This window comes from Mugil cephalus, chromosome 3, assembly GCF_022458985.1.
Source record: "Mugil cephalus isolate CIBA_MC_2020 chromosome 3, CIBA_Mcephalus_1.1, whole genome shotgun sequence".
NCBI lineage: Eukaryota > Metazoa > Chordata > Actinopteri > Mugiliformes > Mugilidae > Mugil > Mugil cephalus.
Genome location: NC_061772.1, coordinates 31565165 through 31580505, shown reverse-complemented (window position 1 = coordinate 31580505; position 15341 = coordinate 31565165). Strand labels below are relative to the sequence as shown.

Here is a 15341-nt window from a genome sequence, read left to right as displayed (position 1 = left end):
CTGATCCGCTGTACAGAGGTCAGACATCTGCAACACTACGAGCTTCAGCTTTCTCTCCTTGTGTTTATGGTCTGTGCTCACAGAGACTGTTCCTTTTTACCGACACTTTATCCTTTATATTTTACTAGATATTTCACATATTTTATATTTATCTTTCTTTTACCTGTGGTTCTTCAGAGTGTTTCTTCTACAGGTCGGTCTAATTATGATCAATTCTTATAATTAATGATGTGTTTTCAGAGGAGGCAGAGGCTACGTGGGTTCACACCTTTTCAGTATGAGAGCAGAGGAATCTGGTCCTGGTCCTGGTCCTGGTCCTGGTCCTGGTCCTGGTCCCATTGATTATCTGTTGGTGCTCACAGATCTGAAGACATCTTTGTTCCTATGCTAACGTCAGCTAGCATGCTACTGTCGGGTCCAAGAAGAAGAATAAAGAAGATCTGATCAACATGTTCTGATCCAGCTCAAAGAATAAAGAACCACGTGACCACCTCCGGCCCGGACACCTGGACGTGTTCTGGCCCCGCCCCTTTTATCCAGAACACACCAGTTCCTTCTGGGCTGGAGAGATGCTTTAATTTTTGTCTTTTGTCTGTAAACTTCTTCTTCTGAGTCTGATCAGCAGGTTACAACAACTCTTTGTTTAGCCAGTTGCTTAGCAACAGCGTCACAACTTTACACAAGTTCATTTTGAGTTTTATTTCACCACCGTGGCAGCGCTGGGTATCCCACAGTTCCTTGCTGCTCCATCATCATCGTCATCTGCCTGGAGAGATGTTTCTGCACCGAGGATTTACGAGCATGAAGATGAAGCTGCTCTGACAGTTTGAGCTCTTCCTCCGGCAGTGAATCATGTGACAGGCCTCCGTACCTGCAGCTCGCCTTAGCCGCTACGCTAACCTCCCTCCTGAGTTATGGTTGAGTTTAATGTGACACAGCAGCAGAGAGGCTCGACGAACTGAACCAATTATCTGCGGAGCCATAAGTCACGGAGCCACAGTCGCAGCAGAGTCTGACACTGACAATTCTACGACTACTGGACAGATTTCCACCAACTCTCTGCAGATGTTCCTGCTCCCAGGAGGATTCATGATTTTTGGAGTTGTTTTTGTGTGTGCATCCTGCTGGAGATGGCTGCTGCCAGCAAGGAGTGTCATTGCTATGGGGGGAGAGTGGGTCTGGTCTAGGTGGGGGGCTACATGTCAGAGTAACATCCACACCAATGAATACCAGATCCAAGTTCCCCTCAGAACACTGAATTGTCACAAGATGGTTTAAATTTTACTGACTTCTCCAACTCAGTGGTCATAATGTTGTGGCTAATCGGTGTGTATATTTGATGGTGCATGAAGCATGGAGGTGACATGTGTCAACTTAAAGCCTCATTTCTGTTTTATCCAAAAGATCCAGAAGAAATCATTTGTGTAAATAAAGCTCCACTCTGAGTATTTAAAGCCAGCGTGGAGCTTTATTTACACAAATGACTTGTTCTGAAATCATTGGAAGCAGATGAGGCGGTGACGCCTCTTCAGGGTTTTATCTGAGCCCCTCTGCTCCACCTCATGCCTCCACAGTAACTGAACCTCCTGAAGGGTCCTGAACCAGGGTTTGTAAGCGGCATCGTTCAGGTCAAACTCGTTGGTCCACAGCGTTCCCCCTCAGCCACGCTAATGTCCCTCCTGAGTTAATGATTGCACAGACGAGGTCAAAGGTCAGCAGCTCAGTGTGAAACGTGACAGTTCGTCTGAGAGGTCGGACCGTACGATCAGTCTGAGGAAGGCTTCACCTTCAGCCCACTTCAGAGCCGGCAGCAGGTCACTGAGTGCACGGGTGAGTGTTTGCACATGCTCAGTGGGGGCGTCCCGGCATGCCTCAAGTACAATGTAAATAAAGGGAACGTGCAATCGCTGCAGGGGACAAGTTACCATCCGGAGTTTGGATCTGAACACACATCATCAGACAGAACCAGAGAGCTGAGTCTGTGTCCACATGTCCACAGTCACACAGGGACAGGGAGGACACTAGGACCTGTCCTCCTCCAGGTCCTCCTCCAGGTCCAGGTCCTCCTCCAGGTCCAGGTCCTCTGGTGTAGCTCCTAGCTGGGCCTAAAGGAGTCTGGTCTGAGGAGCTGTGATGTTAGTGAGTAGTAACGGAGTCACATCCACAGACTGAATCCTAGAATCTGATCTATGAGACTGAAGAGAAATAAATAGTAGATCTACTTTAAAACCATTGTTGCTCTTCATCCATGTGGTATTAACCAGGTAAAATGTCTCAGGGGTTGGATTCCTGCTCCATCCAATCATTCAGTGTTTGGAGAATATCTCTCCTCCTCTTCTTTCCACCATGTTCTCCTCTCTAAGCCTCTTAAAGTTCTCCTCCCTGCTCTCAGCACATCTCACTGCAGAACCTTCTTTAGGAACCTTTCATCTTTGTGTCTTTAGGGACACGGGTCCAGGTTTCACCTCGAAGACTCTTGACGTCTTCAGAATGTGAACTCATCCAAGCATCAGACCAGAGTCCTGTAGAAGTTCTTGGTTCCACCTCCAGGATGTTAAATTTTGGCCTAGAACATTTATACAGGTCTCTCTGGTCCTGGTCTCCCTGGTCCTGGTCTCTCTGCTACAGGTCTCTCTGGTCCTGGTCTCTCTGGTCCGTATCGTTCTGGTCCAGGTCTCTCTGGTCCTGGTCTCTCTGGTCCGTATCATTCTGGTCCAGGTCTCTCTGGTCCTGGTCTCTCTGGTCCAGGTCTCTCTGGTCCGTATCGTTCTGGTCCAGGTCTCTCTGGTCCTGGTCTCTCTGGTCCAGGTCTCTCTGGTCCTGGTCTCTCTGGTCCGTATCTTTCTGGTCCAGGTGATGGTTTCTCGCTTTCTTCTCTTTCTAGTTTCTATTCCATAGATTAAAGGACCAAAGGTAAATTTACTTGTTTAGTATTTTTTAACTTGAAATGTATTTTTTTGTTTTAGAGTCTGGGGCCAACCCTGGAATACCAGACAGTACACAGGCCCTGTTGCCACGTTGCCATGGTTACTGGCCTTATCTTGACTTTTTGCTTGATCCAAGAAATAAATTAAAAACAAACAGGAAGTAGATGAGCTGCTATGAGCTGCTGGTCCAACGCTGGCGGCAGACGACCAAGACTCAGATTAACACGCGTTGTCAGGGTCGAGGGTTCAACTCTCTGCAGGGTTGTTCAATATGTGGAGCCGGGAGCCAACAGCCCCCCTCCACTGCTGCTGGGACTCACTGTTGTAGCTTGTTTGGAAATCCACAACCAGACCAAGTGTTAGGGTCTGACTTGTAGGACCGTCAGAGTCTGCACTGGAGAAACTCTCCTTTACGTTAAAGGGTAAATGTCTCATGTTTGACAGTATGGAGAACTTTAGGTCCAACTCAGGGCATCTAGTCCGGTGCAGGGTGGGAGGAATTTGCAAAGCACAAAAATGAACTTCAATTTCCAATAAAAGTATCTGTTATTCCTCAGGTTCACACAGTTTTAGTTTTAGAGTTGTGGACACAACACAACACAACACAACACAACACAACACTGAGACCTGGAACTACACACAGAACATAATGTTCTTCTTTGCACTAAAACAAAGGGAAACATCTGGAGTTGTCATTATAACAAAAATGGTAATACAAATAATAATGGCTATGATAATAATAAATTATAGGTTCATTAACAAATTAAGGGGGGAAATAAAGTTCAAAATAAAACCAAAATGATTTAATGCTGATAATATAAAGATAGGCTGCTCAGTATTTCCAGTCACCTGTCATGAGTGTGTTATTTTAGCCCAGTACGCAGCGTACGCTAACGTTTACGGTCCAATTCACTGTGTTTCCAGAGATAGTTTCAGCTCTGGATGTAAAGAGCAGCTTATTCTTCTTATCAAGCCTTAAATGAAGTGTTTTATGACTCTCGGCTGATTGGTGTCCAACCTCTGACCCGACTGCACCTGTGTCCAGGTGAGACATTAGTAGGCCAGTGTGTCTTTATCGCTGTGTAAAGACGGAGAAGACGCGACGCCGCGGCCGTCGTCCTCACTGCCTTTGTGTCTGAATCCAGGTCAGTGCGCTGCTATCAGGGTTTAATGTTTAGACTACACCGGGTTGTTTGCTCTGATTAATTATTCTCTGGAGACTCACGCTTCAGCCAAGTTGAGGTTGGGGGGGGGACATGTCCAGGACCAGGGCTACGTTCGTCTAAACAGGAGCTCCTCAGGGCTTGGTTAGGGTTAGGGTTAGGGTTAGTCTCACCACCAATGGACAGAGACCTGTGTCCTCTTTATAATCGGATAGATTATAGAAAATTATAGAATAAACATGGGGGTGCTAACATTAGGTTATTATTTAACCCTAACCCCATCTGTATTTATATCTCCTAGGAAAGAAAGAAAGAAAAAAGAAAGAAGGAATTAAGGTTGTCGTTCTACTTTCAGGATGTTTTGAATCATTTTATGTCGATATGTGTTGACGTGTTGAAGGAGGTGAACACTGTCCAGGAACTTCTCTACATGAGTCCTTCCAGTGGTCTCTTCCAGCTGTATTTAGGGTCTATTAGGGTTTATTGGGTTTAGGGTTTATCACGGTCTATTGGGGTCTATTAGGATTAGGATTTATTAGGGTTTATTAGGGTTTACCGGGTTTAGTGTTTAGTATGGACTATTAGGGTCTATTAGGGTTAGGGTTTATTAGGGTTTAAGGTTTACCGGGTTTAGGGTTTCAGGTTTAGTATGGACTATTAGGGTCTATTAGGGTTAGGGTTTATTAGGGTTTAAGGTTTACCGGGTTTAGGGTTTCAGGTTTAGTATGGACTATTAGGGTCTGTTAGGGTCTGTTAGAGTCTATTAGGGTTTAGGGTAGAGTATGGACAATTAGGGTTCATTAGGGTTTATCAGGGTCTATTAGGGTTTAGGGTTTAGTATGGACTATTAGGGTCAATTAGGGTTTAGGGTTTACCTGGTTTAGGGTTTACCGGGTTTAGGGTTTAGTATGGACTATTAGGGTCTATTAGGGTCAATTAGGGTTTATTAGGGTTTAGGGTTTACCTGGTTTAGGGTTTCAGGTTTCAGGTTTAGTATGGACTATTAGGGTCTATTAGGGTTAGGGTTTATTAGGGTTTACCGGGTTTAGGGTTTACCGGGTTTAGGGTTTAGTATGGACTATTAGGGTTAGGGTCTGTTAGGGGAGCGGTCCCCAACCTTTTTGTGCCACCGACCAGTTTAATATCAGACAGCATCTTCATGGACTGGCCTTTAAGGTGTGGTGGATAAATACAACAATATAAAATGATACAACCGGCATAAAAACTGGTATTTTCTAAATATGATAACAAACGCATGCAACTTTATTAGCAGCGTTCTCGTAACATCGCGCCAACATCGTGACATGAATAACAGCCTCTCAGCCCCGCACTGTCTCATTGTAACATTAAAGGTTAAAGATGCCTTCTACACAAGATACACCACAAAAACAAATATAAAGTGCATGAAAAATAAAACTCACCATAACGCTGAATCAGTGGGAGCCCTGAGCTCGTTTCTCTGCAAGGAGACGGTCCCTTCCAGGCGTAATGGGACATTACCCTGCACAAAGAAACTTTCCAAAGACGTTTCATTTTGCTAGCTTGGGGGTTTCAATTAAGCGGTAATGGATTATGTGTTACCGGTGGGAGCAGCTCCTTTAAGAAAGTCACCATGTGAACTGCGTAAAGAGTGAGTCACAGACAGATGTGGGGAGAGAATCCGGTAATTTTCCAAAATAAAACATTGTTCAGGATCAGATACTAAATAAAAGGGAAATAATCTAAGTTAAGTATTCGTTCTGTGCAGCCCCGGTACCAATTGTCCCATGGACCAGAACCAGTCCACGGGCCGGGGGTTGAGGACTATTAGGGTCTATTAGAGTTAGGGTTTATTCTGAAGTATTTTATTTTCTAGATGTTGTCGACAAGGCCCGCGTCTAAATAAATCACTTCCATTTCAACATGTCCACCCTGCACCCCAGAGGAGTGAGGAGGAAGGATGCTGGATGGATGAGCTGATGAGTGGAATAAATTAGATTTAGAGTGAGATTAGTTTTTTTCTTTTTTTTGGAAGGGGGGGGGGGGCTCTCTGGAGGACGGGGGGGAGTTCTTAATGTGTCCTTTCAAAAGAAAACAGGCTCTGATTTGATTTGTTTCTGCTCAGCAATGATGACATCGACTTTACAAATGTTAAATAAATATTAGTCAAAGAACATGATGCAGCTTTTAGATGAAGGTTTTTATTATTGAGGGACTCTAGATCCAGACCTCCATGGTCCTGGGGTGAAGTGGTCCTCTCCTAAACCTGATCCCTGGTTGTTCCTCCCTCAGCTGGAGGAGTTTAGTTCCTCTCGTCTTTACAGAGTTGTTGTAGTTCAGCCTCATGGGAGGGTTCTCCAGCACCAACCTCCTCTTTAAGGTCAGGCCTCAGATCTCAGTAGAATCCAGGTCTGACTCCAGGTCTGACTCCAGGTCCGGATCCAGGTCTGACTGCAGGTCTGGATCCAGGTCTGACTCCAGGTCTGGATCCAGGTCTGGACTCTGACTAGGCCCCTCCACAGTCTTCATGTCCATCCATTCAGAGGTGGACTAGATGCTGGGTTCCGGATCCAGGTCCAAGTTCTCTCAGGGCTTTTTTTTTTTTTTTCAGAACTCGTCCTGACAGCCCAGACCCGTCCTGATTATGGACGTGGGTTGACGTTTTGGAGACAAGGCTTTGATAAACAGTCTCACAAGAAACTGAGATCCAGGACCATAGTCCAGCCTCAGGCCTCCTTCACCATGGAGGACGTGGTGTCTCAATTTAATTCAGTTTTATTTATATAGCGTCAATAACAACACAAATCGTCTCAAGACGCTTCACAAAAACCAGCCTGAAACCTCCAGAGCAGCCTGAGGGAAAACATGAACATGTCCTCCATCCACTAGGAGACACACAGGTCTCTGAAGGTGTCCTCTGTCCACTAGGAGACATGCCACAGGGACATGGTCCTGTCCAGATGTTGTCCAGATGGACGGACTCTGCCAGATTCTTGGAGGAGGTGAGTTTAAACGGATGTGTCTTGGCGAAGGAGACGAGGACATCGCTCATTTTTATGTTTGAAGTTTCAAATGTTTTCATGTCTTCACATCTGGACAAAGACGGAGCAAAGCATCGTGGGAAAAAGGAGAGAGAGACACTGCTGTCAAACGTGATGAGTCAGTGGAGACGTGAGTTTACGAAGGCGACCAATGTCCAAAACAACAAGCGGGTTAAAACGTGACATGTTCACCGAGAGTGGGAGACAGAGTTTCGTTAAGTGAAGCGTGTGTCTGATCCGCGGCGCCAGCGTGTCGGTCCGTGAAAGCAGTGATGTGGAGCGAAGAGACCAGAAAACGGAGCTGAAGACAACGCTGAAGACAACGCTGTTCACCAAACCAGCCAAGAAGGTAGATTCAGCTGCAGACGCTTCCTTTAAAGTGACGCACATTTTAACGAAGCGCAAAAAACCTTCACCGATGGCGGCATCATGAAGGAGGCTGAAACCTTATTAAAGGAAAACAGATTTTCTATCTGCTGTTGCCGATGTACAACTTGGTGCCAGTACCGTGGGAAGGCGAGTGTCTGCGGATCAGGTGAAGCAGCTGGAACATGAACAGGTGCAAATGTTTCTCTGTTCAGTGTGATGAGTCCATGGACCACAGCTCTTTTCATTCGGATGGTGTTTGATGACTTTTCCACAAAAGAGGAGTTTTTGACCTCACTCCCATTGAAAGCTACAACCAGGGAGTTGATGTTTATAATGCAGTTAAGGATTACTTTGTGGAAAAATGCCTATTTAAAAGCTGGTGTCTGCAACAACTGATGGAGCATCTGTAGTGACAGGCCAGCACTCCGGATTTATTCCACTCTGCAAAGCGACCCGGACTTTCCAAAGTTTTTGAACTATCACTGCATCATTCACCAACAGGCTACATGCACAAAGGTTATGGGATTTGACCATTTCATGACGCCTGTTATGAGGATCATCAGTTCCATTCGAGCAAAGGCAATGCAACACCGGAGCTTCACGCTGTTCCTGGAGGATGCTCTGCAGTCTATGGGGATCTCCTCCTCCACACCCAGGACAGATGCTAAGTCGGGGGAAGATACTCCAGCGCTTTCTTTCCTCGCTGGGTGAAATCAAGGCGTTCGTGGAAACGGCGGAGGAGGACACCACCTTGTTATCTGATGCAGAGCGGCTACTTGATCCTGTTTTCCTGACTGAGAAAATGAACCACCTGAACCTACAGTTACAAGGCAAAGGTAAAAATATATGTGACATGATCAGTGCATTCAGTGCAAAACTGTCATTGTACATTCAGCAGGGGACAAACAAAAGATTTCAGCACTTCCCCTCTGTCTCAAAGATGCTGGACAGTCACACAGGTGCAGTCAGCGTTTTAAAGGTGTCCAAGCATCGCGAGCTCTTATCAAGGCTACGACAGGGGTTTGCTGACAGACTCAGTGACTTGGAGAAACTTGAGCCCTGTGTGACATCTATGGCCAAGCCTTTCATGGACATTAGTGAGACTTCAGGACAGATGAACGTTTCTGTGTTGATCCTGTGGAAATGGAAATGCAGGTATAAACCTTTAAAATAATGTGCAGCTGAAGTCTCAGCAGCATTCACAGCGTTTCTGGAGCTTGGTAGATCCAGATACCAGTGGAAATCTTCACCAAGCAGCTCTGAAAATGTCTGCTTGTTTGGTTTTACATACCTGTGACATGAATGTCCTGAAATCAAAGCTCAGAACAAGACTGAACAAGACGAACATTTAAATGACATATTGTGAATGTTCAGGAAAAGAAAGTTTGTTGAGTTTGTTTGTTCTAAATAAGCGATGAGAATAAATGTTATGAGAAAGATGAGTTGGAGAAACCTGGTCTAGAGTCATTAACTTCATCTCCACCTCATCAGTGTTTGTAGAGAGTCCAGGTCCAGGACCCAGGTTGTTCCTGGATGGAGGTAAATTCATTTATTTCTTAGGATCAAGCAAAAAGTCAAGATAAGGCCAGTAACCATGGCAACATGGCAACAGGGCCTGTGTACTGTCTGGTATTCCAGGGTTGGCCCCAGACTCTAAAACAAAAAGACACATTTCAAGTTAAAAAATACTAAACAAGTAGATTTACCTTTGTCCTTTAATCTATGGAATAGAAACTAGAAAGAGAAGAAAGCGAGAAACCATCACCTGGACCAGAAAGACCAGGACCAGAGAGATCTGGACCAGAGAGACCCGGACCAGAAAGATACAGACCAGAGAGACCAGGACCAGAGAGACCAGGACCAGAGAGACTTGTACTAGAAAGACCTGGACCAGAGAGACCTGGACCAGAGAAACCTGGACCAGAAAGACCTGGACCAGAGAGACCAGGACCAGAGAGACCTGGACCAGAGAGACCAGGACCAGAAAGATGCGGACCAGAGAGGCCTGGACCAGAGAGACCAGGACCAGAGAGGCCTGGACCAGAGAGACCTGGACCAGAGAGACCTGTAGCAGAGAGTATAAATGTTCTACGCCAACATTTAACATCCAGGAGGTGGAACCAAGAACTTCTACAGGACTCTGGTCTGATGCTTGGATGAGTTCACATTCTGAAGACGTCAAGAGTCTTCGAGGTGAAACCTGGACCCGTGTCCCTAAAGACACAAAGATGAAAGGTTCCTAAAGAAGGTTCTGCAGTCACACGTCCTCACTAACATCACAGCTCCTCAGACCAGACTCCTTTAGGCTCAGCTCGGAGCTACACCAGAGGACCTGGACCTGGACTTGGACCTGGACCTGGTACCAACAGGTCTGGTGTGAACACACAGAGTCTAAGTAACAATAATAATAATAATAATAATCAAAAGTCCCAAAAAATAAAGATTTTTTTTTGCTGTTGATTTTATTTTTAATTGAAGTTGAAAGATAAGGAGGAGGCGGGGGGGAGGAGGAGGCGGGGGGGGGGGTCATTAATGGGGCAAGAGGATGTAGAAAGAACAGTCAATGACCTTTGACCTCACCCTGTTTCAAACATGACGTAGTTTGATGAAGAAGGAGGATGAAGTGTAGAGGCTTAATCTCAGTGAGTGAGGTGATCAGCTGATGTGTTTTTATCACTGTTGTCTCCCCCAGAAAGGAGGTTTATTTTTAGACCCAGGAGGAGGTGGAGGAGGAGGAAGGAGTGGTTCTGTGTCAGGAGGAGACGTCTGACTAAACTACACACACCAACACACACACCAACACAGTGAGTTTATTAGTGTGTGTGTTTCTTTCTGAATGTGTAAAACCTAAATATCTCAATAAAAACTGGAAACGGGAAACAGAGAATTTAGACCTGGACTTGGTCTGTGGTCTGGTGGGGCAGTTAGACCTGGTCTGTGGTCTGGTGGGGCAGTTAGACCTGGTCTGTGGTCTGGTGGGGCAGTTAGACCTGGTCTGTGGTCTGGTGGGGCAGTTAGACCTGGTCTGTGGTCTGGTGGGACAGTTAGACCTGGACACGTGAGTCCAGGTTCAGCGAGTTCTTCCTTCTAGTTCTTCAATGACACTCAAACACTTTGATTTTGTTCCATTTTATTTCCGATGCACATGACCTCCAGCTCTGATACAAAACATTGCCCAGCAACATTGAGATCCCCCCCCCCCCCACCCATTAATACCCCCCCACCACCATGCAAACATGCTGCTGGAATAAAAGTAGAAAAACCAACCATAGAAAAGTGGAAAAGACGAAGACTGAGCTCTGAGACGCACCACGACCCCCCCCCCCCCCCCCCCTCCACAGGGACCAGCGTGGGAACACTGTGGAACGTCATGGTAACGTTGTTAGAACGTCACATTTCAGCAGCAGAGCTCAGGCGACAGCGTTCCTGCAGAGAGGTAAACTCCTGATCCCTGTGGAAAAACAGGCCACGCCCACACAGCCTCATTCCAGGCTCCAGGACAGACTCACCTGCATCACACGGGGGGGGGGGTCCATCAACGGATGCTCTGGTTTAAAGGTGGATTTAGTTAAAGCTCACCTGAAGAGTCTGGTTGGTTAACGAGCTACAACTCATTAAGGATCAAAGGTGGTTCATAATTAATTCATTCATGTTAATTAACGCCTGGGTCAGGTGCTAGCTGCTAGCTGCTAGCTGCTAGCCGCTAGCCGCTAGCTGCGGATGGTGATGCTTCTAGTTCGCCTCTCTGCAGGACACACCAACATTAAAAAAGTCAAACGTGTAGAAGCAGCTGGTCAGTTCTCAAAACAAATTTAAACATTTACATCCTGCGGCGGCCATCTTTGTTTAGAGGCTGTCTCCAGAGGTTTCCAGAGTTCACATCGTCCCCTCGTCCCCTCAATTAATTCATTCATCAATTAATCAGTGGTAAAGCTTCCGGTCCGACTTTAAAGTCTCTCCAGCCGATGCTTCCTGATTCCAGGTGGATTGTGGGACGCCATGTTTGGGGGTGGGCACATAGACGGATTAAATAAAGAAAAGCAGTGAAGAAGAAACGCGTTCAGGAGTCTTACTAGTTAACACACTGAGTTAGGGTCGGGACCAGGACCAGGACCAGAACCAGGACCAGGACCAGGACCTCTGCTTTACATCCTTTACACTGGGGGGGGGGGTCGTTGCAGACGCTCAGTCCAGTTTGATCTCAGGTGAAGAAGAAACGCGAGGCCTCGTTTCCACAAAAGTCCCCGTGGCTCCACCCCCTCCCAGGTCACTGCCCATTGGCGGAGGTGGCATTGGGGGTGGGGCTGGAGGCCTCGGTGGTGGCGGGGGGCGGCTGCACGTTGTCGGCCAGGTTGTGGGCGTGCTCCAGGAAGAGGTCTTTGAGGACGCTCAGCTCTTTGCTCAGCAGCTTGATCTTGGCCTCCAGACGCTCGTTCTCCTCCTTCAGCTCGTTGACGCGCTGCTGCGTGTCCATCGCCTTCTGTTTGCTGCGCATGCGGCTCTTCTTCACCGCCAGGTTGTTGCGCTCGCGGCGCTGCCGGTACTCCTCGCTGTCCTTGTCCGTCTGGGGCTTCTTCATCTTGCTGGGGGGGGGAGCTTTGCCTCCTCCGCTGGAAGGGTTAGCGGGGACGAGCTGGGGGACGAGCTGGGGGACGATCTGAGGGACGAGTTGGGGGGCGAGCTGGGGGACCTGCTGCAGTCCGGCTAAGGGAGTCGGTATGGAGGAGGAGGAGGAGGAGGAGGAGGAGGAGGCGTGGGCCTGGCTCTGGATGACGCTCACGCCGTTCTGGTCAGATGTGGTGGGTTTCGGCTGCGGCGGCCGGCTCATTTGGATGTGATGCCTGCAGGAGAGAATCCGACCAGAGCGTCCTCAGGTGAACAGGTAGCACGGTCCTCCAGGGGGCGGGGCCTAGAGGACGAGAGACGTCAATCATCATCACCACCATCACCATCAGCTTATACAGACAGATCGGTTAGCAGGTTAGCATTAGCTTCTTAGCTTCTACAGATTCAAATCAGCTGATTGTGGACCACAACGTAGCTCTACAGTGGTTCCCAACCTGAGGTCTGCAAACCCCCAGGGGGCGCCAGAGATCACAGGGGGCCCAGAGATCACAGGGGGGCCAGAGATCACAGGGGGGCGCCAGAGATCACAGGGGGCCCAGAGATCACAGGGGGGCGCCAGAGATCACAGGGGGGCCCAGAGATCACAGGGGGGCCCAGAGATCACAGGGGGGCCAAGACTGGTCTGATCTGTTTCTCCAGCTTTAACCATCGTCTCCCTACATGTACGATGCAGGATTCTGGTTGGAGCAGCCAATTAAGTTCATCAACCAATGGAAAGAGAGCAGCTTTCCCTCCAAACTAACATCACTAACCATCAGAAGGAGGATGCGGGTGCTTGATCCAGCTGCATCTGATGCTGCATTCAAGACAACCTGGGAAAAATGAGCTCTGAGTTCCTTCCAAAATAAAACAAATACCTGCTGAACATATTTTATGTTCATAAACGCTGTGATATCATAAGTTAATTGTAATATAGAATATGTGAGTTTTCATGAAGGCATCATCTGAGCTGAGGGAACATTTACAAAGTTAGAAGAATGTGTCCTAACTGCAAATAAAGGACAAACAGGTACAAATAATAATATCAACTAATACTAAATAAATGTTAGAGTTAGAATATGATCTGCTTTGTTTTTGTGAAAAATGGAATGCGAAGCGAATAATTCCTCAAATTAATTAGCATGAATATTATTATGACTATTATTATTATCGCGAGCTGAAGACCTCAATGCACCTTCCTCTCCTCCTCCTCCTCCTCTAACACCTTCCTCCTCCTCCTCCTCCTCCTCCTTCTCCTCCTCCTCCTCTAACACCTTCCTCCTCCTCCTCTTCCTTCTCCTCCTCCTCCTCTAACACCTTCCTCCTCCTCCTCCTCCTCCTCCTCTTCCTCCTCCTCCTCCTCTAACACCTTCCTCCTCCTCCTCCTCCTCCTCCTCTAACACCTTCCTCCTCCTCCTCCTCCTCTAACACCTTCCTCCTCCTTCTCCTCCTCCTCCTCTAACACCTTCCTCTCCTCCTCTTCCTTCTCCTCCTCTAACACCTTCCTCCTCCTCCTCCTCCTTCTCCTCCTCCTCCTCTAACACCTTCCTCCTCCTCCTCCTCCTCCTCTTCCTTCTCCTCTAACACCTTCCTCCTCCTCCTCCTCTTCCTCCTCCTCTTCCTTCTCCTCCTCTAACACCTTCCTTCTCCTCCTCTTCCTCCTCCTCCTCCTCCTCTTCCTTCTCCTCCTCCTTCTCCTCCTCTAACACCTTCCTCCTCCTCCTCCTCTAACACCTTCCTCCTCCTCCTCCTCTTCCTTCTCCTCCTCCTCCTCCTCTAACACCTTCCTCCTCCTCCTCCTCCTCTAACACCTTCCTCCTCCTCTTCCTCCTCCTCCTCCTCTAACACCTTCTTCCTCCTCCTCCTCTAACACCTTCTTCCTCCTCCTCTTCCTTCTCCTCCTCCTCCTCTTCCTCCTCCTCCCCTCTCCTCTTCTCCTTCCTCCTCACCCTGCTCTTAATTGTCCTCTTCTTTCCGTGCCAATCACACGCTGCTGTGATTGGTCGGCTGGTTGCTGTGGGGGGACGGCTCTGATTGGTCGGCTGGTTGCTATGGGGGGTAGGGCTCTGATTGGGCGGCTGGTTGCTATGCAGCCAGTCCGCTGTGCGCAGTGAAACTCGCTCCGGGTGAAACAGCGCAGCTGTTGCCCGCTGTTGCATCATCGTCGGCGGCTGAGCCTTTGTGGCAGAGAGAGGGGAACTCCGGAGTCACACGGACTCTCAACACCAACAGCTTATTCATTTTACTCTGTGAACAACAGCTCCGGCCCACAACAGAACCCACGGAACCACCTGACCCGAACCCGTCCCCTCCCTCCACCCACTTTGACTTTGACAACTTTTAGTTCAACCGAAGCGTCTCCCGGATCATTTAAATACGTTCACCCAACACTGCCCTCGGAGTATAAACACAGAATTATTCTGAGTCTTCGGGGTCTGACTCGACCCAGTTCCGTCTACCAGCCCAGCTAGCCTGTTAGCTCCTGTTAGCTCCTGCTGCTAACTAGCTCTCTCTGTCCCTTTTTTTGTGTCTTTGTCTTTGGCTGAGAGTTAAAAGCAGAGTTTACCTTCACAGGGCGGCGGGGGACTCAACCATCCGTCAACGTCAGAAAAGTTACGGTAGAAAGTTGGACTTTAATTCCGTCGCCGTGAGCTCGGAGTGTTTTTGTTTGGAACATGGACAGCAGTCGATTGCGAAATATCTTTTACCATGTACGGCAATGTCCCGCATCAGCCAATCAGCGGCGAGTGGGCGGCACCGTAGGGGGCGCTCGACCAATCACAGATAGGTGATGCAATGCTGCGCGTGATTGGCAGCTGATTGGACCAATAGGAGCGGCGGGTTGTGTTGCCGTAATCAATGTATGACTTCATCGGGGAAGGACGGACCAGTCACAGCGAAACTATGGAACTATGGACCAGGATGTTTTTATTCACCTCCGTCACTGTGATGTAACAATACTACTAATAATATATCATAATACAACACATAGATAGATAGATAGATAGATAGATAGATAGATAGATAGATAGATAGATAGATAGATAGATAGATAGATAGATAGATAGATAGATAGATAGATAGATTCAAAGGAGAGACAAGGATTCAGTCAGGACAGAAAATGGACACAACCTCCTGGAGTCAAGGCATCAGAGGACCCAGCGTCCGAGGTACAAGACAACAAGACCCAGAACCTGTCCTCACATCGAGGTGGCCCCGCCCCCTAGAATAATCTACCACCATCTAGAAAGCAAAGC

At 47.8% G+C, this 15341-nt stretch overlaps 1 protein-coding gene across 1 annotated transcript; it reads right to left on the bottom strand.

Moving 5' to 3' along the window:
- Positions 1 to 11253: 11253 nt before the first annotated feature.
- Positions 11254 to 14971, bottom strand: cebpg (CCAAT enhancer binding protein gamma). Its single transcript, XM_047581024.1, has 2 exons — positions 14651 to 14971; positions 11254 to 12388 (listed from the first exon to the last, which is right to left on the bottom strand). Exon 2 carries the CDS (start codon positions 12305 to 12307, stop codon positions 11747 to 11749), a length of 561 nt encoding a protein of 186 aa, XP_047436980.1. The 5' UTR covers positions 12308 to 12388; positions 14651 to 14971; the 3' UTR covers positions 11254 to 11746.
- Positions 14972 to 15341: the final 370 nt, after the last annotated feature.